This window comes from Heteronotia binoei, chromosome 21, assembly GCF_032191835.1.
Source record: "Heteronotia binoei isolate CCM8104 ecotype False Entrance Well chromosome 21, APGP_CSIRO_Hbin_v1, whole genome shotgun sequence".
Taxonomy (NCBI): Eukaryota; Metazoa; Chordata; class Lepidosauria; order Squamata; family Gekkonidae; genus Heteronotia; species Heteronotia binoei.
Window position 1 is genome coordinate 171,535,624 of NC_083243.1, and position 21,665 is coordinate 171,557,288.

Genomic DNA, 21,665 nt, shown 5'->3' on the forward strand with positions numbered 1-21,665 from the left:
TCATAGTTTATTGATAGCCCCTTGAGTCCAATACCCTATAAATGATTTTAGAATTTTCCTAAGTCCTACTTCTGATCTCGACAAAAGGACTATATCATCTGCGTAGAGCAAAATGGGATTTTCCTGACCAGCCAGTACTGGAGCATGATGTGCTATTTCCTTAATATTTGCGATCGTATCATTAATATAAAGGTTAAAAAGCATAGGTGCTAACAGATAGCCTTGTTTAAAACCCTTTAACAGAGGGATAGTGTTGGTCAACTGGCCCTCCAACCCACAATCGATTTGGGCAGTAGGATTCTCATAGTGTTTGGAGATCAACCAAAGCAACCTTTTATCAATTAAGGTTTTTGCTAGCTTAAGCCAGAGCTGGGACCTGGGGACTGCATCAAAGGCAGTTCTGACATATTCAGACATATTCTGGTCATCCATCTGGTTCATGAATTCACTAAGGATTAAACTACAGTTATATGAAGAACATGATGTTCTACACAGTGGGAATTAGTTCGGGCATCCATCTAATTGGACTCCATCTATTTCCCCACTGAAGTAATTCAGACGGAGGGCCAGATGATGAAAAACTGTCCTGAAGGAGAGCCATGGTAAGTTGTAAAGGTGTCTAGTCTATTCTCTAGCTTGAGATCCTGATATGCAACCATCATTTTGCTCACAGTGGCCATCTTGAATGTTGCTTGTGAGAGCCAAACAGCTCCTGGATAGGGATGGGTATGGAACACAAAAATTGTGATTTATTTCATTTCATGGTTGCCCAATTTGGTGGTTTGTTTCATGCTGTGTTTTTCCATTTCCTCAATGATTCATGGTTCGTGGGTTCGTTCAGTTCAAGGACTGGGGAAAGCGGAGCTGCTGCTTCTAGTCAGTTTCACTGGAATCTGACCAAAAGTGCAGGCAGGGGCTGGGGAGGGCAGAGCGGCTGCTTCTTCTCAATTTCACTGGAAACTTACCAGAAATGTGGGTGGGGCCTGGGAAATCATGCCAGGCTCTGGGGAAAACAACCCAAATATGAACCAAACAACGTGCCAAGAAAAAAGGCTAGTGAGTATTCTGGTTTGGCAGGATCAGATGAACCAGTTTGGAATGAACCATGAATCAGCCATTTTTAGCACAAATTTATTTATTTATTTATTATTTGCATTTATACCCCGCCCTCCCCAGTTGGGCTCAGGGCAGCTAACAACAATTAAAACAACAGTAAAACAGTAAAACGACAGTGTTAAATTATTACAATAAAACATTATTATAAAACTACAGTAAAACAACAGTGTTAAATTATTACAATAAAACATTATTAAGAATATAACAATACAAATTAAGATGTAGTTTGTGGTTTCAAGGTGGCGTTAGTAGTGCTAATTGTTAAAATTAAAATTCTTAAGCGTTTTATTTTCTGTCTGGTTCGGAAGGAAAGTATTTCCAAGGGGTGGTGGGTACTAAGTGCCGTTGTCAGATGTTAAAATGCCTTCGGTTAGACATTAAAAGCCTGTCTAAACAGGTACGTCTTGCAGGCCCTGCGGAATTGTGGCAGGTCCCGCAGGGCCTGACCTCTTCAGGGAGGGCATTCCAGAGGGCATGAGCAGCCACTGAGAAAGTTCTTGCCCTTGTGGTGGACAGATGAGCATCCTTTGGCCCAGGGATCTTTAAAAGATTCTGGGAATTTTATCATAGTGCTCTCTGGGGCTCGTGTGGAGAAAGATGGTCCTGGAGATAGACACAAATCACAATTTGTAGTTCAGTTTATACCCATCCCTACTTTTGGCTATGCTGTGTGGGGCTTACGCGCTTGAGCCCCTAGACCCCACAAAGCCTGAAGACAGAAATGTGGGTGGATCACGCATTTGGCATATCAGCCTGAGCTGCCCACATTGTGTCTGAAAGGCTAAAAGGGTGCAGACTCGTATTCTCGTATTCACGCTTCCTTTTGCTGACACGTGTATTCTTGACAACTGCTGAGCTGGTATTAGTTTCTGTAGACTAGGCAGACACAACCTCATGGTAAAGGGGGGTATGTCTTCCAGTTAGTGCTTTTGTCTGTTCGATGCTGTAAGCTGGTTTTTTTTTCTGGTGCAACTGATGCAGAGATAAATAAACCCTTGCTCAGAGAGGCAAGGCAGAAGCATTTTCTCCTCAACACGCGTGTTGTGTGGTTCATTCCAACAATGCTGACTCTCAGAAGAAAGCCACTTTGGATTACTGGAACTTCAGCTGAGCAAAGTATTACTGTTTTAGTTAGCATTTGAATTTCTAGCTTTCTTGTTTTACCCTCACAGTTACCGTCATTTTGGAAATATTATTGCACCTTAATTTAAAAAAAAATGATTCACTTTTGTGGTTATTTGCCTTCCACTGACCACAATCTAAATCTAGAGCCTAGATTGCTTGACCACCTACCAGAGTAATTTGCTTTTGTGAGAAAATCATTCTTCAAGCCTACCTTGCAGAGTGGACTTTCTTGTTTAGTCCTGGGAAGGGCAGAAGTCTATCCTTTGGTTTCTAACCATTAGGATAGTTTAAAAGGCTGGTGGCAGACTACCAGACTGGTGTGTGAGGAGTCACACCCCAGGGTTTTGTAATTTTGTATCCTGCGGCCTTCACAGAATTCTTGGTGTGGACTGGACCAGGATTCTTTGACACCCTGCTTTACCTTGGAAGATCACTGGGTGACTTTGGGCCAGTCACACTATCTCAGCCTAATGTACTTCACAGGATTACTCTGAGGATACAGTAGAGGGTGCTGAATTGGGTGCCCCCTGGGAGGTGCCCCCTCCCTCCTGCGTGATTTAAATCATGCAGGAGGGCCCCAGGAGTCGCCACTGCTCTCCCCACCAGTGAAAGGTCCCACTGATCAGTTGATCGGTGGGACCTTTCACTGTGGCAGGGTGCACCAGCAGAAGCAGCCAGGCCAGACTCCCCCTCCATTTAAAGAGCCTGTCAACCAGTTGCTTGGTAGGGTCTTTAAATCATGCAGGGAGGCATGCAGCTGCTTCTGCCGCCTCTCCTGTGCAATTTGGATTGCCAGCAGGGGTTTGACAGCCGCCCGTGCCAGTGATTCAAATCATGCAGGAGGGCTGGCAAAAGCAGCCACAGCTCCCCCATGTGATTTAAAGACCCCACTGACCAGCTGTTTGGTAAGCTCTTTAAATGGAGGGGAGTCCAACCTTGCTACTTCTGCTGGCAGCTGATTGGCGGGGACCTTTCACTGGCAGGGAGGATAGCAGCTGCTCCTGGGGCCCTCCTGTGGGATTTAAATTGCCTGAGAGGGAGGGGGCAGCCCCTACCTCCCAACCTAGGGTGCCAGAAAGCTTGACACTGACTCTGGAAGGGAGAAGAATGAAATAAGCTGCTATGGGTCCCCATTGGTGAGAAGAAGAAGATATTGCATTTATATTCTGCCCTCCACTCTGAAGAGTCTCAGAGCGGCTCACAATCTCCTTTACCTTCCTCCCCCACAACAGACACCCTGTGAGGTCGGTGGGGCTGGAGAGGGCTCTCACAGCAGCTGCCCTTTCAAGGACAACCTCTGCCAGAGCTATGGCTGACCCAAGGCCATGCTAGCAGGTGCAAGTGGAGGAGTGGGGAATCAAACCCGGTTCTCCCAGATAAGAGTCCGAACACTTAACCACTACACCAAACTGGCTCTCCAGAAAGGCAAGGCATCAATGAAGTAAACAAATATATACTCAATTTTCCTATTGAAATCAATGGGACTTAAATATGAAATAAAATACTTGGTCTACAGAAAACAAGATTATCGTGATGATTTAAAATGTGCAAAATACCAAATGAATGTACACTTAATCTCTGTGAGTTTACATGCCCTTTCAGAAGTCCAGAGACACCCAGGCCACTTGTCCCTAATTAATTAACTAAGCCACAATAAACAAATTAAAAGAATGACACATGAAAACAAAATAAGGCATCCCAAAATTTTAAATATTTTTGTGATACAACAAATGTCTTTTTGAGTTGTTGCCTGAACTAAGGCTCTGGTCCAATTGCCCTTTTTGGCCCTATCCATGCTAGATTATAAATTGTTGCATAAGCATTTTTATCCTTTTATTTTGCCAGTGAATTTCAACATGTATCCCTTCAGGAAACATTCTCCCTTGTAGATCATTTGTGTTACTCCTGTGTAGAGTATTATGGGAACACCCAGTTTATGCTATATGATGGCACAAAGTCCTTCTAGTCCTGATATATTTTATTTTTTTGTAAACCAATTATGATTTGTAATATGCCCGGTGTTTCTGTGGGGCTGCACATAGCAGGAGAGTATTGACATGGGTGGACATACTGTTTTTTTCCAGTAAACAGGTCCAGCATAACTTATCTTCTCATAGATGAAGGCCTAATTTTTTCAGGAAAAAGCATCCACCAGGACACACCTTTAAAAACATTTTGTTAATTATGTTTTCCACAGATTGCTATTTTGAGGTAAAATTACTCCTGTTCAAAAATGCTGTGCTCCAAAAGATTTTTGCTAGGGAATTCTTCACATCATTATTCCTCAGACTGTAGATCAAAGGATTGAGCATGGGGATCACTACAGTGTAGAACATGGACACCCATTTGTCTTGATCCAATGAGTAACTGGAACTGGGTCGAAAATACATAAACAGCATTGTTCCATGGAATATTCCTACAGCTGTCAGGTGAGAGGCACAGGTGGAAAAAGCTTTCTTCCTGCCTTCAGCAGAACGCATTTTCATTATAGTGCTCAAGATGTAAGTATAGGAAACAAGAATCATTCCAATGCTGCTTCCTATAATAAAGCCAATGAAGGTGAACATCACAATCTCATTGATGTAGGTATCAGAGCAGGAAAGAGCTAGGAGGGGAGGTATGTCACAGAAGAAATGATTGAGGACATTGGATCTACAAAATTGTAGGCGGAATGTATTGCAAGTGTGTATCATTGAGTCCACCATGCCTACAATGTATGCTGCAGCTATCAATTGTTTGCAGACTCTTTTGGACATAACAATTGTATAGAGTAGTGGATTGCAGATAGCCACGTATCGGTCATAAGCCATCACAGCCAACAAAAGACACTCTACATCTGCAAGGAAGCCAAATATATACATCTGTATAGCACAGGCATTGTATGAAATCCTTTTGCTCTTACTTAAGAAGTCAGAGAGCATTTTGGGGGCAATGACTGAGGAGTAGCAGAGGTCAACAAAGGACAGGTTACCCAGGAAAAAATACATGGGGTTCTGAAGCTGAGACTCAGAGTAAATTAACACAATCATTCCAAGATTCCATATTATAGTGACAACATAAACCAACAGGAACATCACAAAAAGAGGGAGCTGCATTTGAGGGTTATCTGTGAATCCCAGAAGAATAAAATCAGTTAGAACTGAGTAATTTGCCTTATCCATTATCATTCACAATGGATGACAGGTGAAGACATCAGCTTTGTTAAATATTTGATTTTTCCTCTGAAAGCGAGAAAATGGAGACATAATTTCAGTCAACATGGCTTTTACATTAGAACAAGTCTGGAACCAAAATTATTTTTCCACATTACCCCTTCTTACTAAGTGAGGTATTCAGTCTGAGTATACCCTCTTCTTATAGATATTGTCATGCATTCAAGAGAACTTTGAGTGGAAGATAGCTAACAGAATTGGACTTTCCTTGAATTCACCTCCCACTGTAGCTCACTGAGCCCCCTCCCCGCCCCCAAACACTTATTTGAGTTCGTTAAACTGCCGGGAACAGGCCAGTACACAATGTGTGGGTTTGTAGTGGAAGGATGCAGTCAGCAAAAATTGCTCCTTTTCTCTTGGTGCGGGGCAGAAAATGACTGTTGGATACAAGCTAATATGGTTAGACATGCAGGATGTATATGATGACTGATGGATCTTCATTCTTTTTTGTATCTAATGAAATGAGCGTTGAATCATAAAAGCTTATACCCTGGAAAAAATGTTGGTGTAAAAATTGCTAGCGGGTTCAAAGGGTATATGAAAGGAAAGATAAATGCTGCAGGTTTCCTAAGATAAAGACAGTCATTATTAATGAGGGTAAGCCACAAATTCTGGGGGACGTTCAGAATTTTGACTGCCTTGCGGGACTTTAGGCATTCCCTTCTCCTCACTTACAGTGAAGAAGAAGAAGAAGAAGAAGAAGAAGAAGAAGAAGAAGAAGAAGAAGAAGAAGAAGAAGAAGAAGAAGAAGAAGAAGAAGAAGAAGAAGAAGAAGAAGAAGAAGAAGAAGAAGAAGATGAAGATATTGGATTTATATCCCGCCCTCCACTCCAAAGAGTCTCAGAGCGGCTCACAATCTCCTTTACCTTCCTCCCCCACAACAGACACCCTGTGAGGTGGGTGGGGCTGGAGAGGGCTCTCGCAGCAGCTGCCCTTTCAAGGACAACCTCTGCCAGAGCTATGGCTGACCCAAGGCCATGCTAGCAGGTGCAAGTGGAGGAGTGGGGAATCAAACCCGGTTCTCCCAGATAAGAGTCCGCACACTTAACCACTACACCAAACTGGCTCTCCTGACAGTGGCTCCTGACAGCTAGCAGAGGAGATTTGTTTAATATTGCTTACCCTTCCATGAGGTCCTACAGTTCTCCCCCACACCTTAACAAAGTGTCATACAAGAAATAAGTATGTTAATGAGTTAGCTGAGTGCCATCAGGCACATGGGCATCATTGAATATATCATTAAATCATATGCATATATCATACTCATATAAATAACATTGACTTCCCTGGATTGCTGTTTTTATGACCAAATGGTTTGGAGTTTATGACTCGTGGTTTTTGAGGGGGTGGGTATGCTACAATGGCCAAGATAATTCAAATAAAATAACAAAACAATTTTTTTTATATGATACACACAATATACCCAACATAAAATCATAGGATCTGAATATCAAGCAGCGTTAAAAGCCAGAGTAAACTATATCTAAGCAACAATAATTGCATATACAAAGTTAATGGACAAGTCAAATGACCAGCCTATGACCATATGTGTTTCAGCCTCTAGGGCCTTTCAGTTTTATACACACACATATATATACACACATATATACATATACATATATTTCAAAGCAGCTGTGCATGCACACAGAAAATAGCATACATCATTCTGGACCAGGTGCTGCTATCTCATATTCTGTGTGATGTGTGGTGTGGTGTATTAATAAGGCAGGCCATGGATCCCTTCTCATGGTAATTGCACCTAGACAGACAACTTCCTGGATGTTACTCTTTGGTAAAGAGTTTCCAATATTTGGAAATATTGTCTTGTTTGAAGGTGTGGGGCCATGACAGTCTTGTGATTATGATAGGTGATAGTGGGTGAAAGGTTAAGAACCAGTGGGTTAAGATCAAGCTGTAGCCGCTAAAACAATCAGAAAAAAAATAACTGGTACCAGCCTTGGTTTTGGACATTTAAATTGTGTGTAATTAGACTGAACCAAAATGTTATGCATTTATCAGACTTCATATAAGATTGTATCTTATGATGGATTCACATGCCTATTTTTTTTCTGCTGAAAGATAATTTTGAAATTGTGAACAAAAACCCAAGCTGGTCTGTGATTCCAATATGGGCATGTGTTTTCTTAATACCAATCCCCACATGGTCAAACACAGTCAAGTGACTGGAAAGAAGTACGTATTTTTCGGTCCATAAGGCGCTCCGGACCATAGGACGCACCTTCCTCCTGGGGGGCGATCGGCTGCCTCCGCCTCCAATCCCAGCGCTTCCCCCACACCTGCCTGCCTGGCTCCAGCGTCTTCCAGCAAGCGCTGGGATTGCTCCACGCTGCCCCCACCACAAACCCAGCGCTTCGCGAGCACCGGCTGCGGAGAGGGCAGTGTGCTTCCTCCATGCCTGTCTGCCTGGCTCCAGCTCTGACGCTTACAGCAAACGCCAGGATCACTCCCTCCACCCTCCGATCCCGGCGCTTGCTTTAAGCATTAGAGCTGGAGCCAGGCAGACAGGCATGGAGGAAGCACCCAAACCCTTCGCAAACCCAGCGCTTCGCGAGCGCCGGCTGTGGAGGGGGCAGCATGCTTTCTCCGTGCCTGTCTGGCTGGCTCCAGCTCTGATGCTTAAAGCAAGCGCCGGGATCGAAGGGTGGAGGGAGCGATCCTGGCGCTTGCTGTAAGCGTCAGAGCTGGAGCCAGGCAGACAGGCACGGAGGAAGCACGCTGCCCCCTCCGCAGCCGGCGCTCGCAAAGCGCTGGGTTTGCGGTGGGGGCAGCGTGGAGCTTGCTGGAAGAAGCTGGAGCCAGGCAGGCAGGCGCAGGGGAAGCGCCGGGATCAGAGGCGGAGGCAGCGGATCACCTTCCCCCCCCCCCTCGAAGGTACCTTCGATCCATAAGACGCACACACTTTCCCCCCCACTTTTTTGGGGGGCGGGGGGGGAGTGCGTCTTATGGTCCGAAAAATACGGTAATCTATGATGGAAAAACATGCAAATATATCCTAAGTACCCCAACCATGCTCTGACCATCTTTTTCTGAATCAACAAACTTACCCAGAGTACAGTGAGTGGTTTCATCTCTGCTTTCAATATCTGTAACAGGCAAGGAGATCTTTAAAGCTATTTGGTATCATCTGGGATGTTATCCCTGATGTATCTAAATAGCCCTGATCCTGGGAGTAATGTAAATTGCTGTGTTTATTAACTGGTAATTTTCTTGCTTAATTGTAACATTTCCTTAAACATGACAGACATCTAGAACTTTTTGATTAACAGGCCTCAAATTCAGCAGGAGCTCACAGGAGCACAGCTCCTGAACCTTTCTGACGGTCCCCCCCCACTCCTCCCCACCTACCTTGCCCATTGAATAGTAGATGCAGCTGCATAACAGTCCATAAGCCAGCCACCAGGAGCTTTCCCACACCCCAGCAGCCCTCATTAACCCCTGGAGAAGCCTGCACCACCCTTTCTCCACTTCTTATGTGATTTTGGGCAGCGGGTGGCTTGCTGACCTTTTGACTATGGGGAGTGGGGGTGGCCAAGGAGAGCCCCAGGGGATTGAGCCTCCTTGGGCTGGCTGGATCTCTCCCCTTTCTTGCATTGAGTTGCTTTTGGCTGGTGGGAGGAGGCATATGCTAATGAGCTCCACAACCTATTTTTCTACAAAACGACCCCTGCTAATGAATATATAATCAGCTGCTTGATACTTTCACACAGCTCTTCTATGGCCACAAACCTAAATTACTTTCTTGGGAGTAAGCCCCTCTGAATAGATAGGATTTTTCCTGATGGTTCTCATCACTGATAGTGACTGGCGCACCAATCAAAGGGAACTGTTATCAATTCTGACAAAATAGCAAACATAAATGGAATACGACATTATAAAGTGTCCTTTCTTCCATCATTCATTCATTCATTCATTCATTCATTCATTCATTCATTCATTCATTTATTTATTTATTTATTTATTTATTTATTTATTTATATTTCGATTTATATCCCACCCTTCCCACCAAAGTGGCTCAGGGCAGCTTACATTATAAAGTGTCCTTTCTTCCATCATTCATTTATTTATTCATTTATTTATTTATTTATATTTTGATTTATATCCCGCCCTTCCCACCGAAGTGGCTCAGGGCAGCTTACAGCATATAAAATCTAACATAGGTTTAGCTTTAAAGCATCAATTAGCAACAGTTCAAAACAGTAAGTTAATAAAACATAAAACATGAAATTCAGTGGGGCTATCCAGGAAGAAGGAAAAATAACTTTTTAATGTATCCTCTATAGTTTTCTTTTCATGGCCTTGGACCCTCATATCTGCAGGACTATCGCTCCTTCTCTGCTCTACCACAACTTTGCTCATTTAAGCAGTAAGTACCACTTTAAAAATGGGAAAGATCAATAACAATCTTTACACAAATGTTCTCTGTAGCAGCCCCAGCTTTGTGGAATACCCACCCACGAAGGACAGGAAGGGTCTCACACTTCTGGCATTCCACATACCATGCAAAACAGAGCTTTTCAGGATAGTGTTTTTAGAAAGGTGATTAGGGCTATACTATAATGGAATGCCCTCTCATGGATTTCTGCCTTGACATGACGAGAGGGCTTGCCTGGTTCAGGGAGGCTGTGGCTATGTCATGCAGGGCCACCCAAGATGGACACAGCTGAGAACCCCAACAAAATGCGATCCACTGGAGAAGGAAATGGCAATCCACTCCAGTATCCTTGCCAAGAATACCTCATGGACAGTAACAAAAGGCTGAAAGATATGGCGCTGGAAGATGAGCCCCTCAGGTCGGAAGGTGCCCAATATGCTACTGGGAAGAGTGGAGGGCAAGTACAAGTAACCACAGAAGGAGTGAAGCAGCTGGGCCAAAGCTGAAAGGATACTCAGCTGTGGATGTGTCTGATGATGAAAGGAAAGTCCAATGCTGCAAAGAACAATACTGCATTGGAACGTGGAATGTAAGATCTATGAATCAAGGTAAGCTGGATATGGTCAAACAAGAGATGGCAAGACTGAACATCGACATCTTGGGAATCAGTGAACTAAAATGGACAGGAATGGGCAAATTTAACTCAGAGGATCACAACATCTATTACTGTGGGCAAGAGTCCCGTAGAAGAAATGGTGTGGCCTTTATAGTTAACAAGAGAGTGAGGAAGGCAGTAATGGGATACAATCTCAGAAATGATAGAATGATCTCCATCTGTATCGAAGGCAAACCATTCAATATCCCAGTAATCCAAGTCATGCCCCAACCACTAACGCAGAAGAGGCTGAAGTAGACCAGTTCTATGAAGATCTACAACACCTTCTAGAACTAACACCAAAAAAAGATGTCATCCTCATCGTGGGGGACTGGAATGCCAGAGTAGGAAGTCAAAAGGTAACCGGAACAACTGACAAGTTTTGCTTTAGAGAACAAAATGAAGCCGGGCAAAGGCTAATAGAGTTTTGTCAAGAGAACAAGCTGGTCATAGCAAAAACCTAAAAGGAGACTCTACACATGAACATCACCTGATGGGCAACACAGAAATCAGATTGATTATATACTCTGCAGTCAAAGATGGAGAAGTTCCTTACAGTCAGCAAAAACAAGACCTGGAGATAATTGTGACTCAGATCATGAGCTACTCATTGCAAAATTCAGGCTTAAAGAAAACTGGGAAAGCTATTAGGCCATTTAGATTTGACCTTGATCAATCGCTTATGAATATACAGTGGAGGTGAAGAATAGGTTTAAAGAACTAGAGTCGATAGACAGAGTGCCAGAAGAACTATGGAAGGAGGTTCATGACATTGTACAGCAATCAGCACCATCCCAAAGAAAAAGAAATGCAAGAAAGCAAAGTGGCTGTCTGATGAGGCTTTACAAATAGCTGAGGAAAGAAGGAAAGTGAAAGGCAAAGGTTTGGAGTCCATGCAAAGCAATAGAGGAAAATAATAGAGAGGGAAGGACAAGAGATCTCTTCAAGAAAATTTGAGAAATCAAGGGAACATTTCATGCAAAGATAGCCATGATAAAGGAAAAAACGGTAGGGACCTAACAAAAGCAGACGAGATTAGGAAGAGATGGCAAGAATACACAGAAGAATTATACAAGAAGGATCTCAATGTCCTTGACAACCATGAGAGTGAAATTGCTGACCTTGAGCCAGACATCCTGGAGTGTGAAGTCAAATGGGCCTTAGAAAGCATTACTAACAACAAAGCAAGCGGAGATGACGGTATCCCAGTTGAGGTATTCAAAGTCCTAAAAGACAATGCTGTTAAAGTGATGCACACATTATGACAACAAATTTGGAAAACGCAACAGTGACCACAGGATTGGAAAAGGTCAGTTTATATTCCAATCCCAAAGAAGGGCAATGCCAAGGGATGTTTAAACTATCCTACCATTGCACTCATTTCACATGCCAGCAAGGTCATGTTAAAGATCCTACAAGCCAGGCTTCAGCAGTATGTAGATCGGGAACTACCAGAAATTCAAGCTGGGTTATGAAGACATAGAGGAACTAGAGATCAAATTGCCAACATTTGCTGGGTTATGGAGAAAGCACGGGAGTTCCAGAAAAATATCTATTTCTGCTTCATTGACTACGCTAAAGCCTTTGATTGTGTGGATCACAACCAATATTCTCTCTAAGCTGCAGAGTCTTGTGAGCAAAAAATCTACTTTGTGAGCTACTGGTATTAAAGCTGTGAGCTACTGTTATTAAAGTTGTAAGTGACTGCATAAATTAGTGTGCTCTGGGGTCATCCTTCCTGTGCTAAAACAAAAATGTGTGAGCTGGAGGCTAAAAATCTGTGAGCTAGCTCATGCTAACTCATCTTACACTGATCACAACAAACTGTGGCAAGTCCTTAAAGAGATGGGAGTACCAGACTACCTCACCTGTCTCCTGAGAAAACTGTATAAGGGTCAAGAAGCAACTGTCAGAACAGGATATGGAACAACTGATTGGTTTAGAATAGGAAAAGGAGTTCGACAAGGATGTATATTGTCACCCTGCTTATTTAATTTATATGCAGAGTACATCATGCGGAATGCTGGCCTGAATGAAGAAGAAACTGGAATTAAGATTGCCGGGGAAAACATCAACAACCTCAGATATGCAGATGATACCACTCTAATGGCAGAAAGTGAGGAGGACCTAAAGAACCTCTTGTTGAGGGTGAAAGAGGAGAGCACAAAAGTAGGCTTGAAACTCAACATCAAAAAAACTAAGATCATGGCATCTGGCCCCATCACACCTTGGCAAATAGGAGAAGACATGGATGTCATGACAGACTTCACATTTCTGGGACCCAAGATCATTGCAGATGGTCACTGTAGCCATGAAATTAAAAGATGATTGCTCCTTGGGAGGACAGCTATGGCAAACCTAGGCAGTATAATAAAAAGTAGAGACATCACCCTGCCAACAAAAGTCCATATAGTCAAAGCGATGGTATTCCCAGTAGTAATATATGGCTGTGAGAGTTGGCCCATAAGTAAGGCTGAGCACAGAAGAATAGATGCTTTTGAGCTGTGGTGCTGGAAAAGAATCTTGAGAGTCCCTCGGACTGCAAGAAGATCAAATCAGTCAGTCCTAGGGGAAATCAACCCAGACTGTTCCCTGGAAGGTCAGATGCTGAAGCTGAAGCTCAAATACTTTGGCCACCAAATGAGAAGGGAGCACTCACTGGAGAAGATCCTGATGCTGGGAAAGACAGAAGGCAAAAGAAGAAGGGGATGGCAAAAGATGAGATGGCTGGACAGCATTACTGATGTAACAAACACGAATTTGAGCAGACTTCGGAGGATGGTGGAAGACAGGAGGGTGTGACTTTGTCCACGGGGTTGCAAAGAGTCGGGCTCAACTGTGCGACTGAACAACAAAAATAATGGCATGATTTAGGAGATGTTTCAAGGAAGGGAATGGGTCTGTAAACCTAACTACTGTGTATGATCTATGCTGTCTGTTGACATTCATTCTCTTGTTCTTCATGTGTTTTATTTTATTTATCAAATTTATATCCTGTTCCCTCTCCCCAAAATGGAACTTGGGGTGGCTAACAGCATTTATAATACACTAATAAAACAATACAAAGGTACAATCAATAATATTTAAAATATAAAAGTTAAAAATCTACCCCTGTTAAAATCTATCCAATATCAAGCAGGTTAAGATGTAAGGATGATGAAGACACAGCTGAAATATATCAGCTGCCTGGTGAATCACAATCACCCAAAGGCCACCTGAAAACAAAGGTCCTGAAAGGCACACACACACCTCTTTGGGCAGCTGGTTCCGCAGGACAGGGGCCAGTACTGAGAAGGTTCTCACCTTTGTTGACACAAGTTGGGTAATTTGTGGACCAGGAATCCTCAATAAATTCTGAGATGAAGACAAGGAGTATCGTGCCAGGAGAGACCATCCCAATGATATAAAGGTCCCCGGTCATTTAGGGCTTTAAAGCAGGGGTGGGGAACATCTGGCTCAAGGGCTGTTTACAGCCCTCAAGATCTGGCTTTTGGGGATAGTTGGGCCAAGCTGAGCCACATGACGGCCTCCCTGGGGCCTGGCTGAAGGCAGGGATTGCTGGGTCCAGCCATGCTGCATGATGGTTTCCCTGGGCCCTGGCTGGTCGGGCAGAATCACTGCAGAGCTTGGAAAAATCACTGTCACGTTTCAGGTAAGTTTCCTCCTCATTTCTTTATTTCCCTTTCTTTCTATTTCATCCCCACATTTCTTTATTTCCCTTAATTCCCCTTTCTTCTCCACTTTCTTTATTTCCTTTTCTTTACATTTCTTTCCCCATTTCTTTATTTCCTTTTATTACCCTTTCTTCTTCAATTTCTTTATTTTATTTTATTTCCATTTCTTCCCCACATTTTTTAATTTCCCTTTCTTTCCATTTTATCCCATATCTTTATTTCCCTTTCTTTCCATTTCTTCTCCCCTTTCTTTCCCTTTTCTTTCCATTTCTTCTCTCCTTTATTCCCTTTCTTTCCTTTTCTTTCCATTTCTCCCTCCATTTCTATATTTCCATTTCTTCCCCCATTCTTTATTTCCCTTTATTCACCTTTATTCCCCCATTTCTTTAAATCCGTTTATTTCCCTTTCTTTTTTTCTTTATTTCCCTTTATTGCACCTTTCTTCCAATTTCTTTATTTCCCTTTATTCCCCTTTCTTCCTCCCATTTCATTTCCCTTTATTCCCCCCATTTCTTTATATCTGTTTATTTCCCTTTCCTCCCCCCATTTCTTTACTTCCCTTTCTTTCCCTTTCCCCCCCCCCTTTCTCTTTCTCTCTGTGGAGCCTGAGTAGTAGGCATTGTGAAGGACTGCTGCTGGGGTGTGTGGGTGCCTTTAAAGGTCTGCTGGGAGCAGCTGCAGTTTCCGTAGGGAGGGAGGGAGGGGTGGCAGGGATGGGGAATGGGAGCCAGCTACCACCAGTTCAATTTGCACTTGATTATCCCAGATAGTGCAACCTAATATGCTAATGAGTGTGTGACCTAATATGCTAAAATTAGGGAATGTGGTCTAATATGCTAATGAGTTCCTGCTGGGCTTTTTCTACAAAAAAAAGCCCTGGACCTAGGCATTTGCCTAGGGCAGCAGGCTGGGGGGGGGTTTGCACCAAATTAGGCTCTCCCCACATAATTTCTAATAGAAAAAACAATTATTTGCATTAATTTTGCTAGCCTGAATCATTCTCCCTCGACGGAGCACTGTTTTTTAAGTTGATAGTTTTGTATGGCCCTCAAATGATATTATTAATATCCAAATGGCCCTTGGCAGAAAAAAGGTTCCCCACTCCTGCTTTAAAGGTAAATGCCAACACTTTGAATTGGCACTGGAAACTAATTGGGAGGATAGGTGCTATATGGCGCAAACCAAGACACTCCTGTCAGCAATTTGGCAGCTGTATTCTGGACCACTTGTAGCTTGTTTGCTGTTGAGGTGACTGTTCTCTCCTAAGTCATCTCTGTTGAGGTGACTGTTGAGTGAATTACCATGGAAAGATCCCCTTGAGACAGATAAGGAGCCAGTTGGCTGACCCAGCTAAGATGGTAAAATAATGTCTTTGTCACCAAGGACACACGTTTGTCCATGGAGAGCAAAGAATCGAGCCATACTTCCAAATTCCTGACTGAGTCGACAGTAGAAAGATGGACCCTATCAAGGGTTGGTAGAAGCAGCCACCCCAGTGCTCCAGGCTTCCTTAGCCACATAATCTCTGTCTTAAATGTATTTAGCTTCAACCAGGACTTTTTTGTTAAAAAAAACCCCAAAAACCCCAGCAGGAATTCATTTGCATATCAGGCCACACCCTCTGACATCAGCATTGTTTTGCACAGGGGTTTTTGTGTAGAAAAAGCTCAGTGGATACTCATTTGCATATTAGGCCACATCCTCTGACACCAAGCCAGCCGGAACTGCGTTTCTGTGCGTTCCTGCTCAAAAAAAGGCCCTGGCTTCAACCATCTCTTACCTAGCCATTCCACCACTGCGTTCAGGCAAGAGGCCAAGACTGGAATTCCAGTTATTGGTTGCTCCTTAAACAAGAGGTGGAGCTGGGTGTTATCTGCATATTGATGGCACCCCACTCCAAACCACCATACAGTCTCTGCCAGAAGGCACATATAGATGTTTAACATTGAGAAGAGAATTGACCCCTGTGGAACTCCACAGATTAGGGCCTGCACTGACAACTTCTATCCAAACCTGGAAGAATGAGGAGAATTAGCTCAAGGCCATACCTCTCACACCTAAGGAGGCTAGGTAGCCTTGCATGCCCTGCAGAACCTAGGTAGGCTCTTAAGGGGAGGGCAGGATACAAATCTAATGAAATAAATAAAAATAGGTCCTGCAAGGCACTGAGAAGGCCCTCACCCTTGTTGACATAAGGCAGGTAGTTTGTGTCTATAGTGTCAAAGGCAGCAGACAGGTCCAACAGGATCAACAGCACCACCCCACCTGCATCAAGGTGTAACTGGAGACTGGCAATCAGAGCAACCAGAGCTGTCTCAGACCCAAACCCTGGCCAGAAGCCAGATTGGAAGGGAACTAGGGCAGAAGTCTCATTCAGCTCCAGAAACCCTGGAGCTGTTCAGCCACTGCTCATTCAATCACCTTTCCTAGAACTGGAAGATTAGATACTGGCCGGTAATTTGATGTGTCCCTCTAATTGGACAATGGCTTTTTTGGGAGGAGTGTCATCACTACCTTCTTTAGGGAACTAGGGAAAGAACCCTGGGAGAGTGAGAGATTTATAATGTCTCCTATGGCTCCTTCTAACCCTCACATGGAGTCTTTCACCAACCAGGAAGGCAGGGATCCAAGGAGCAGGTAGTAAGCAGGGCAGCTGATAGGACCCTGTCAACATTGTGGGTTGAAGGAGTCCAAAAATAGACCCAACAGCACACACTAGGCCCCAAGATTCCTACTGACTCTAAATATGGCTGCCAAGTCTTGGCAAAGGATCAAGACTTTGTCTGAAAAGAACATCACAAATGTGTCGCAGCTAATAGCCAAATTTCAATCTACTTTTGGAACCATTGAAGGGATAGTCAGTTGCCTAAATAACTCTGAACAACTGAGCTGGACGCAACGTGGCAGATCCAACGGAGGCAGAAAAATAAGAGCACTTTACTCCCTTCACCGCCACTTCATAGGTCTTCAAGCGAGCTATATAAAGTGCTCTTGTTGCTTTGTCATGAGTTCATCACCAGCACCGTTCTAGCTGTCTAAGCCTCCTTTTTACAAAGGTGGCAGAAAAATAAGAGCACTTTACTCCCTTCACTGCCACTTCATAGGTCTTCAAGCGGACAATATAAAGTGCTCTTGTTGCTTTGTCATGAGTTCATCGCCAGCACCATTCTAGCCGTCTAAGAGGGCACTGTAGTAAGGAGGTTGAAGTAGGTAAAATAGTCTCACCTACCTTTTCTACCACTTGTACTTCTGCTGGCACAAGTGGCTTCACTTACATAAGAGAAAGACATGATTTCACCTTCCCCCTCCTCTGTTGTCCCCCATATTGCATTTTTTTTTCTCTCAAAGTCCCACCCACCCCAGAAAACCAACATCATCAATTCTCACACAGATTTGAGCAGAAAGGACAGGCGGAAAAAATAGCTTCTGGCAACACCTTCCGCTAGCATAGGATTCAAACTAATATATGAAAAACAATGCATTGTTCATTGACAAATATTGCTAAAGAGACCTGGGTTTCAGATGGAATTTTTAAATGAGCTCTTATCCTCCTCTTTAACCACACCAGCCTCAACCCATTCTATCCAGACTAAAAATCCCATACAAAGTTGTAAGGTTAGATTGTCCCATGTAGGTGAGAGTAAATGCATTTTAAGATCAAATCAGAGGTAGTACTAAATTGTAACCATATCTCAACATGCCTACCATTAGTAGGCAAATCATATTTTCACAGGCACTATGAAAGTCTGCTAAGGGGTGTGAAGAAATGATTTTTTTTTTCCTTTGGAGATTTGAAATGAGCAAAACCTTTAATCTGAGTTTTTACCCACCCCCTCTCTCTCTGGGCAGAGAATAGGCAGGAAGAGAAGTCAGTTTGGCTGCTTTCCAGACTTACCTCAGCCCACTTTCATTCAATGCTAATAGGTCTATGTCAAAAAACTGAACTTTCATCCAATATGTATAGGTGTTTGTATTAGTCAATGTCATCTTATTTAAGTAGCATCAGGATTTGTACCTCTGAGTGTGCTGTGACAGCAGGCAATTACCTAAGTAGACACTAGGTTAATTAGTCACACCTGTATGTTTTGTGTCCATTTAATAGTAGATCATTTAGATCTAACTCTGACAGCATGTCATCTAGATCAGTGTTAGTTGACAGCTCTAAATTAGATCACGTTTAGGATTGGCCAATCAATTAGCTAGTTATGTAATAAATGGGATATAATCTGGCTAGTAGCCACACCCAAAAAATCGCAGACATCATCAAGACAAGAAGACAGACGGACATAGCAATACGACTTCACAATCATCTTGACGATGAGGAGGAGTGATGTCTAACTGTGTTGTGGTGCCTAACCAAGAAAGCATCAAAGTGAGTAAGGTTTTGGGCAAGTATCCAGGGAATGCTACACGGTTAAGTGTAGGAGCTAGTTGACTGACTGCCTATAGTCTTTTATTTGAGTGTCTTCCTCTGTATACATTGTATTATCTTTTGTTTGGTTTTATGTCTCTTTTATGTTCCCTCTTCCCTTTGTAAATAAAAGCCTGTATATATTTTTCTATAATTTGGCTTGGTATTTTGTAGACCTGTGATCAGTAAGGTCACTAGACCACAAGAACCCTTAAGGAATCAGTTTTGCAAAGTTATAAGTTATTTTCAGTTATCTTCCTACCTTCCCCTCCCAGGTCTGAAAGGGCATAGCCCAAAACCCCTAGACCTGTGTGTGTGTTTGACAGTCTAGACAATAGAATAGTCAAGGTCCCTCCCCCCCATGACAGAGATCTGGAGGAATTTAATACTAGATACTTCAGGAAGGAAATTTCTGGAAAATCAGGAAAACCTTCCCTGGCCTGACCTGACCTGACCTGGTCAGTGGATGGGGAAAGGAGATAAAATTCAGGGGAGTAAGGAGGAAGCTTTTTTCGGTGCTGAGTCCATCAGGGCAGACAGAACTCTAAACTGAGGTCTGAAGGAGGCAGCCATTTAACCATGCGCTGTCCCAAGGAGCTGAAGGAAATGTCAAGGTAATAGCATTCTGTAGAGATATGTAACTTCCTAAACGAAAGAGCCTGTCCTATATTTTAACATTTAATAGGGCAGAGGTGGCCAATGGTAGCTTTCCAGATGTTTTTTGCCTACAACTCCCATCAGCCCCAGCCATTGGCCATGATGGGAGTTGTAGGCAAAAAACATCTGGAGACTTACCGTTGGCCACCCCTGTGATAGGGCATGTACAGACAGAGGGACAAAGGAATTGCGTTTTACCCATTTCTTTGCTCAGCCTGGCGCTGTAATAAGAATATGCTTGTGAACATTTTATTTTTAATGAATGCTTTATAACTTTTGATCCTGGCAGTCATTCTCTGTGTCACATAGACCCCTACCATCTTGGACACGCTATTTTAAAGGAGAGCCAGGAGGAAGGGAAGTCTGGTCAGTTGGCAAGTGGGTAGTGCAAAAGGCAGTAAGTGATCCCCATGGTCACCAGACTCTGGAAAGTGAGAGACACAGAAGAGGAGGGAAGTTGGGAGTTCTGACCCTCCCAGTGGGCAATTCCTGCAAAGGTCAGGTGGTGGCAATGGCTGAACTGAGAGGGAGAAAGCCCCTCCAGGCCAGAACAGAACTGTTCTGCCACAAGAGATTATAAATACACCAAGTCCTCCACAGCCTAGCACTGAATACAGAGCCTGAGCAACATGCTGTTTCAGTTACAAGAAATCCCAGAGTATATAAAAATAAGTTAAGAAAATTAAAATCCCTACATTGTGTTGCCATTTGTAATTCAGCATATACTCCAGGACTGGCCTACCAGAGAACTGTCTTTTTTTAAAAAAATGCTCAATTTTTTTCATATATCTTTATGTAATTATTAGATGTAAATCTTTTATGATGTGAAGAATAACCATCTTCAAGGAATAAATGACCAGCATTTCCATTGTCTCTTAGAAAATTTCGTAGTATATGTGAAATGATTTCATAGCCCTGGAGAATCAATGTAATCACAAAGCATAAACCACTAGAAATCAGGAGATTTAATCACATGGGACATCCCACATGAAAAGTGTCTCCAAAGGCAATGATATCAGTATGAATACCACTTAGATATCAAAGTCTCCTCTACCGCATTCTTGATCTGCATAAGCAGAACTCTTCATCACACATATTCACCATCATTATCCCAATGTTCTTGAACATTGTTCCATATTTCATAAATGGCAAAGAACAAAGGTGAGTCAGAATTTACTTATTAAGGAGTCAGCCAACCTCTTCTGCAATATGCTAATTGGGTGTTATACATGTGAAAAATGTTTTTCACCCTCACTGTACCTATTTCAGAATATTTGCAGAAACACAATTGAGAAAGAAATATACTGTAATTCTCAAAAAAGTGGGTGGGGTGACCTCAGTTGTGCTGAATAAATAATGAGGTAAGATTTTTCAGGCTTTTAAAATTGCTGAGGGGTGAACGCATAGAAACAGCTGAACCAGACTTCTTAATACATTTACCAAGGCTGTTCTTTAATGACAAAGAAATTATGCATTTACCAAGGCTGTTCTTTAATGACAAAGAAATTATGCAATTTCCTCTTCCCCACCATTCCAGTAGTGGGATCAATGTCCCCACTTTCCTCCAAGGTAATTAGGGTGGCATACATGGTTCTCTGCCTCTATTTTGTCCACACAAAAACCCAGTGAGACAAGCTAGGGTAAGAGTGAACAACTAGCCCCTTTGTGAATGAATGGAGTTTCACAGTGAGCTTCGTGGCTAAATGGTGATATTTAGCCTGGGTCTTCTGGATTCAGTATTGACCTGGCTAGGCCAAGCTAGCCCATTCTTGTCAGATCTCTGAAACTAAAAGTAGCATCAGCTCTGGCTAGTATTTGGATTTGAGACCTCCAAGGAATACCAGGGCTGTAACACAGAAGCAGGCAATGACAAACCACCTCTGACCATCTCTTACCTTTAACACCCTATGAGGTCACCATAAATCAGCTGTGACTTGTTGCCACTTTTCAGCACCACCTCCTGGATTCTAGTCCGGTATCTAACCATTATACCATCATAGTTCTTTGGATTCATATGATTGCCTAATTATATGGCAGCTTAGCCTGCATAATTTTCTCCCCCAAAGTAGTAATGAAAGACAGGGCTTTTTTTCCTGGAAAAAGAGGTACTGGAACTCTCAAGAAGGAAAAGAAGAAGAAATACACAGGTGCCTCTCATTAACTTTTAAACATTTTTTGAGAATTTTGTTTCCACAAAGAGGTTCTGAAACTCCATTCTGCTGCAGTTTCTGAGGCAAAAAAAACCCCTGAAGACAGTATTAAACCAGGTGAAAATAGTAGGAACTCCAATCAATTGGGCACTTAAGCATAAATTACTTTCTGAAAATTGTATATAATTTGTTTACATCAGAGGTGCTTCCAGAATTCTTGTTTGAATTTAGCCTCAGATTCTTATTTCAGAACTGGAAACCACTCATTAGGA

At 42.9% G+C, this 21,665-nt stretch overlaps 1 protein-coding gene across 1 annotated transcript; it reads right to left on the minus strand.

Moving 5' to 3' along the window:
* LOC132589703 (olfactory receptor 5AR1-like) lies at positions 1-5,402 on the minus strand. Its single transcript, XM_060262431.1, has 3 exons — positions 4,515-5,402; positions 2,577-2,662; positions 1-460 (listed from the first exon to the last, which is right to left on the minus strand). Exons 1-3 carry the CDS (start codon positions 5,400-5,402, stop codon positions 1-3), a joined length of 1,434 nt encoding a protein of 477 aa, XP_060118414.1.
* Between the last annotated feature and the right edge of the window lie 16,263 nt (positions 5,403-21,665).

Coding starts and splice junctions, on each gene's coding strand:
- LOC132589703 (XM_060262431.1), bottom strand. CDS start 5,402: ATGGATAAGGCAAATTACTCAGTTCTAACTGATTTTATTCTTCTGGGA. Junction 2,663..4,514: donor ACAGTCTGAGGAATAATGAT/GTGAAGAATTCC, acceptor TGATCTTCCAAG/GTAAAGCAGGGTGTCAAAGA. Junction 461..2,576: donor CAAAATTACAAAACCCTGGG/GTGTGACTCCTC, acceptor ATATAACTGTAG/TTTAATCCTTAGTGAATTCA.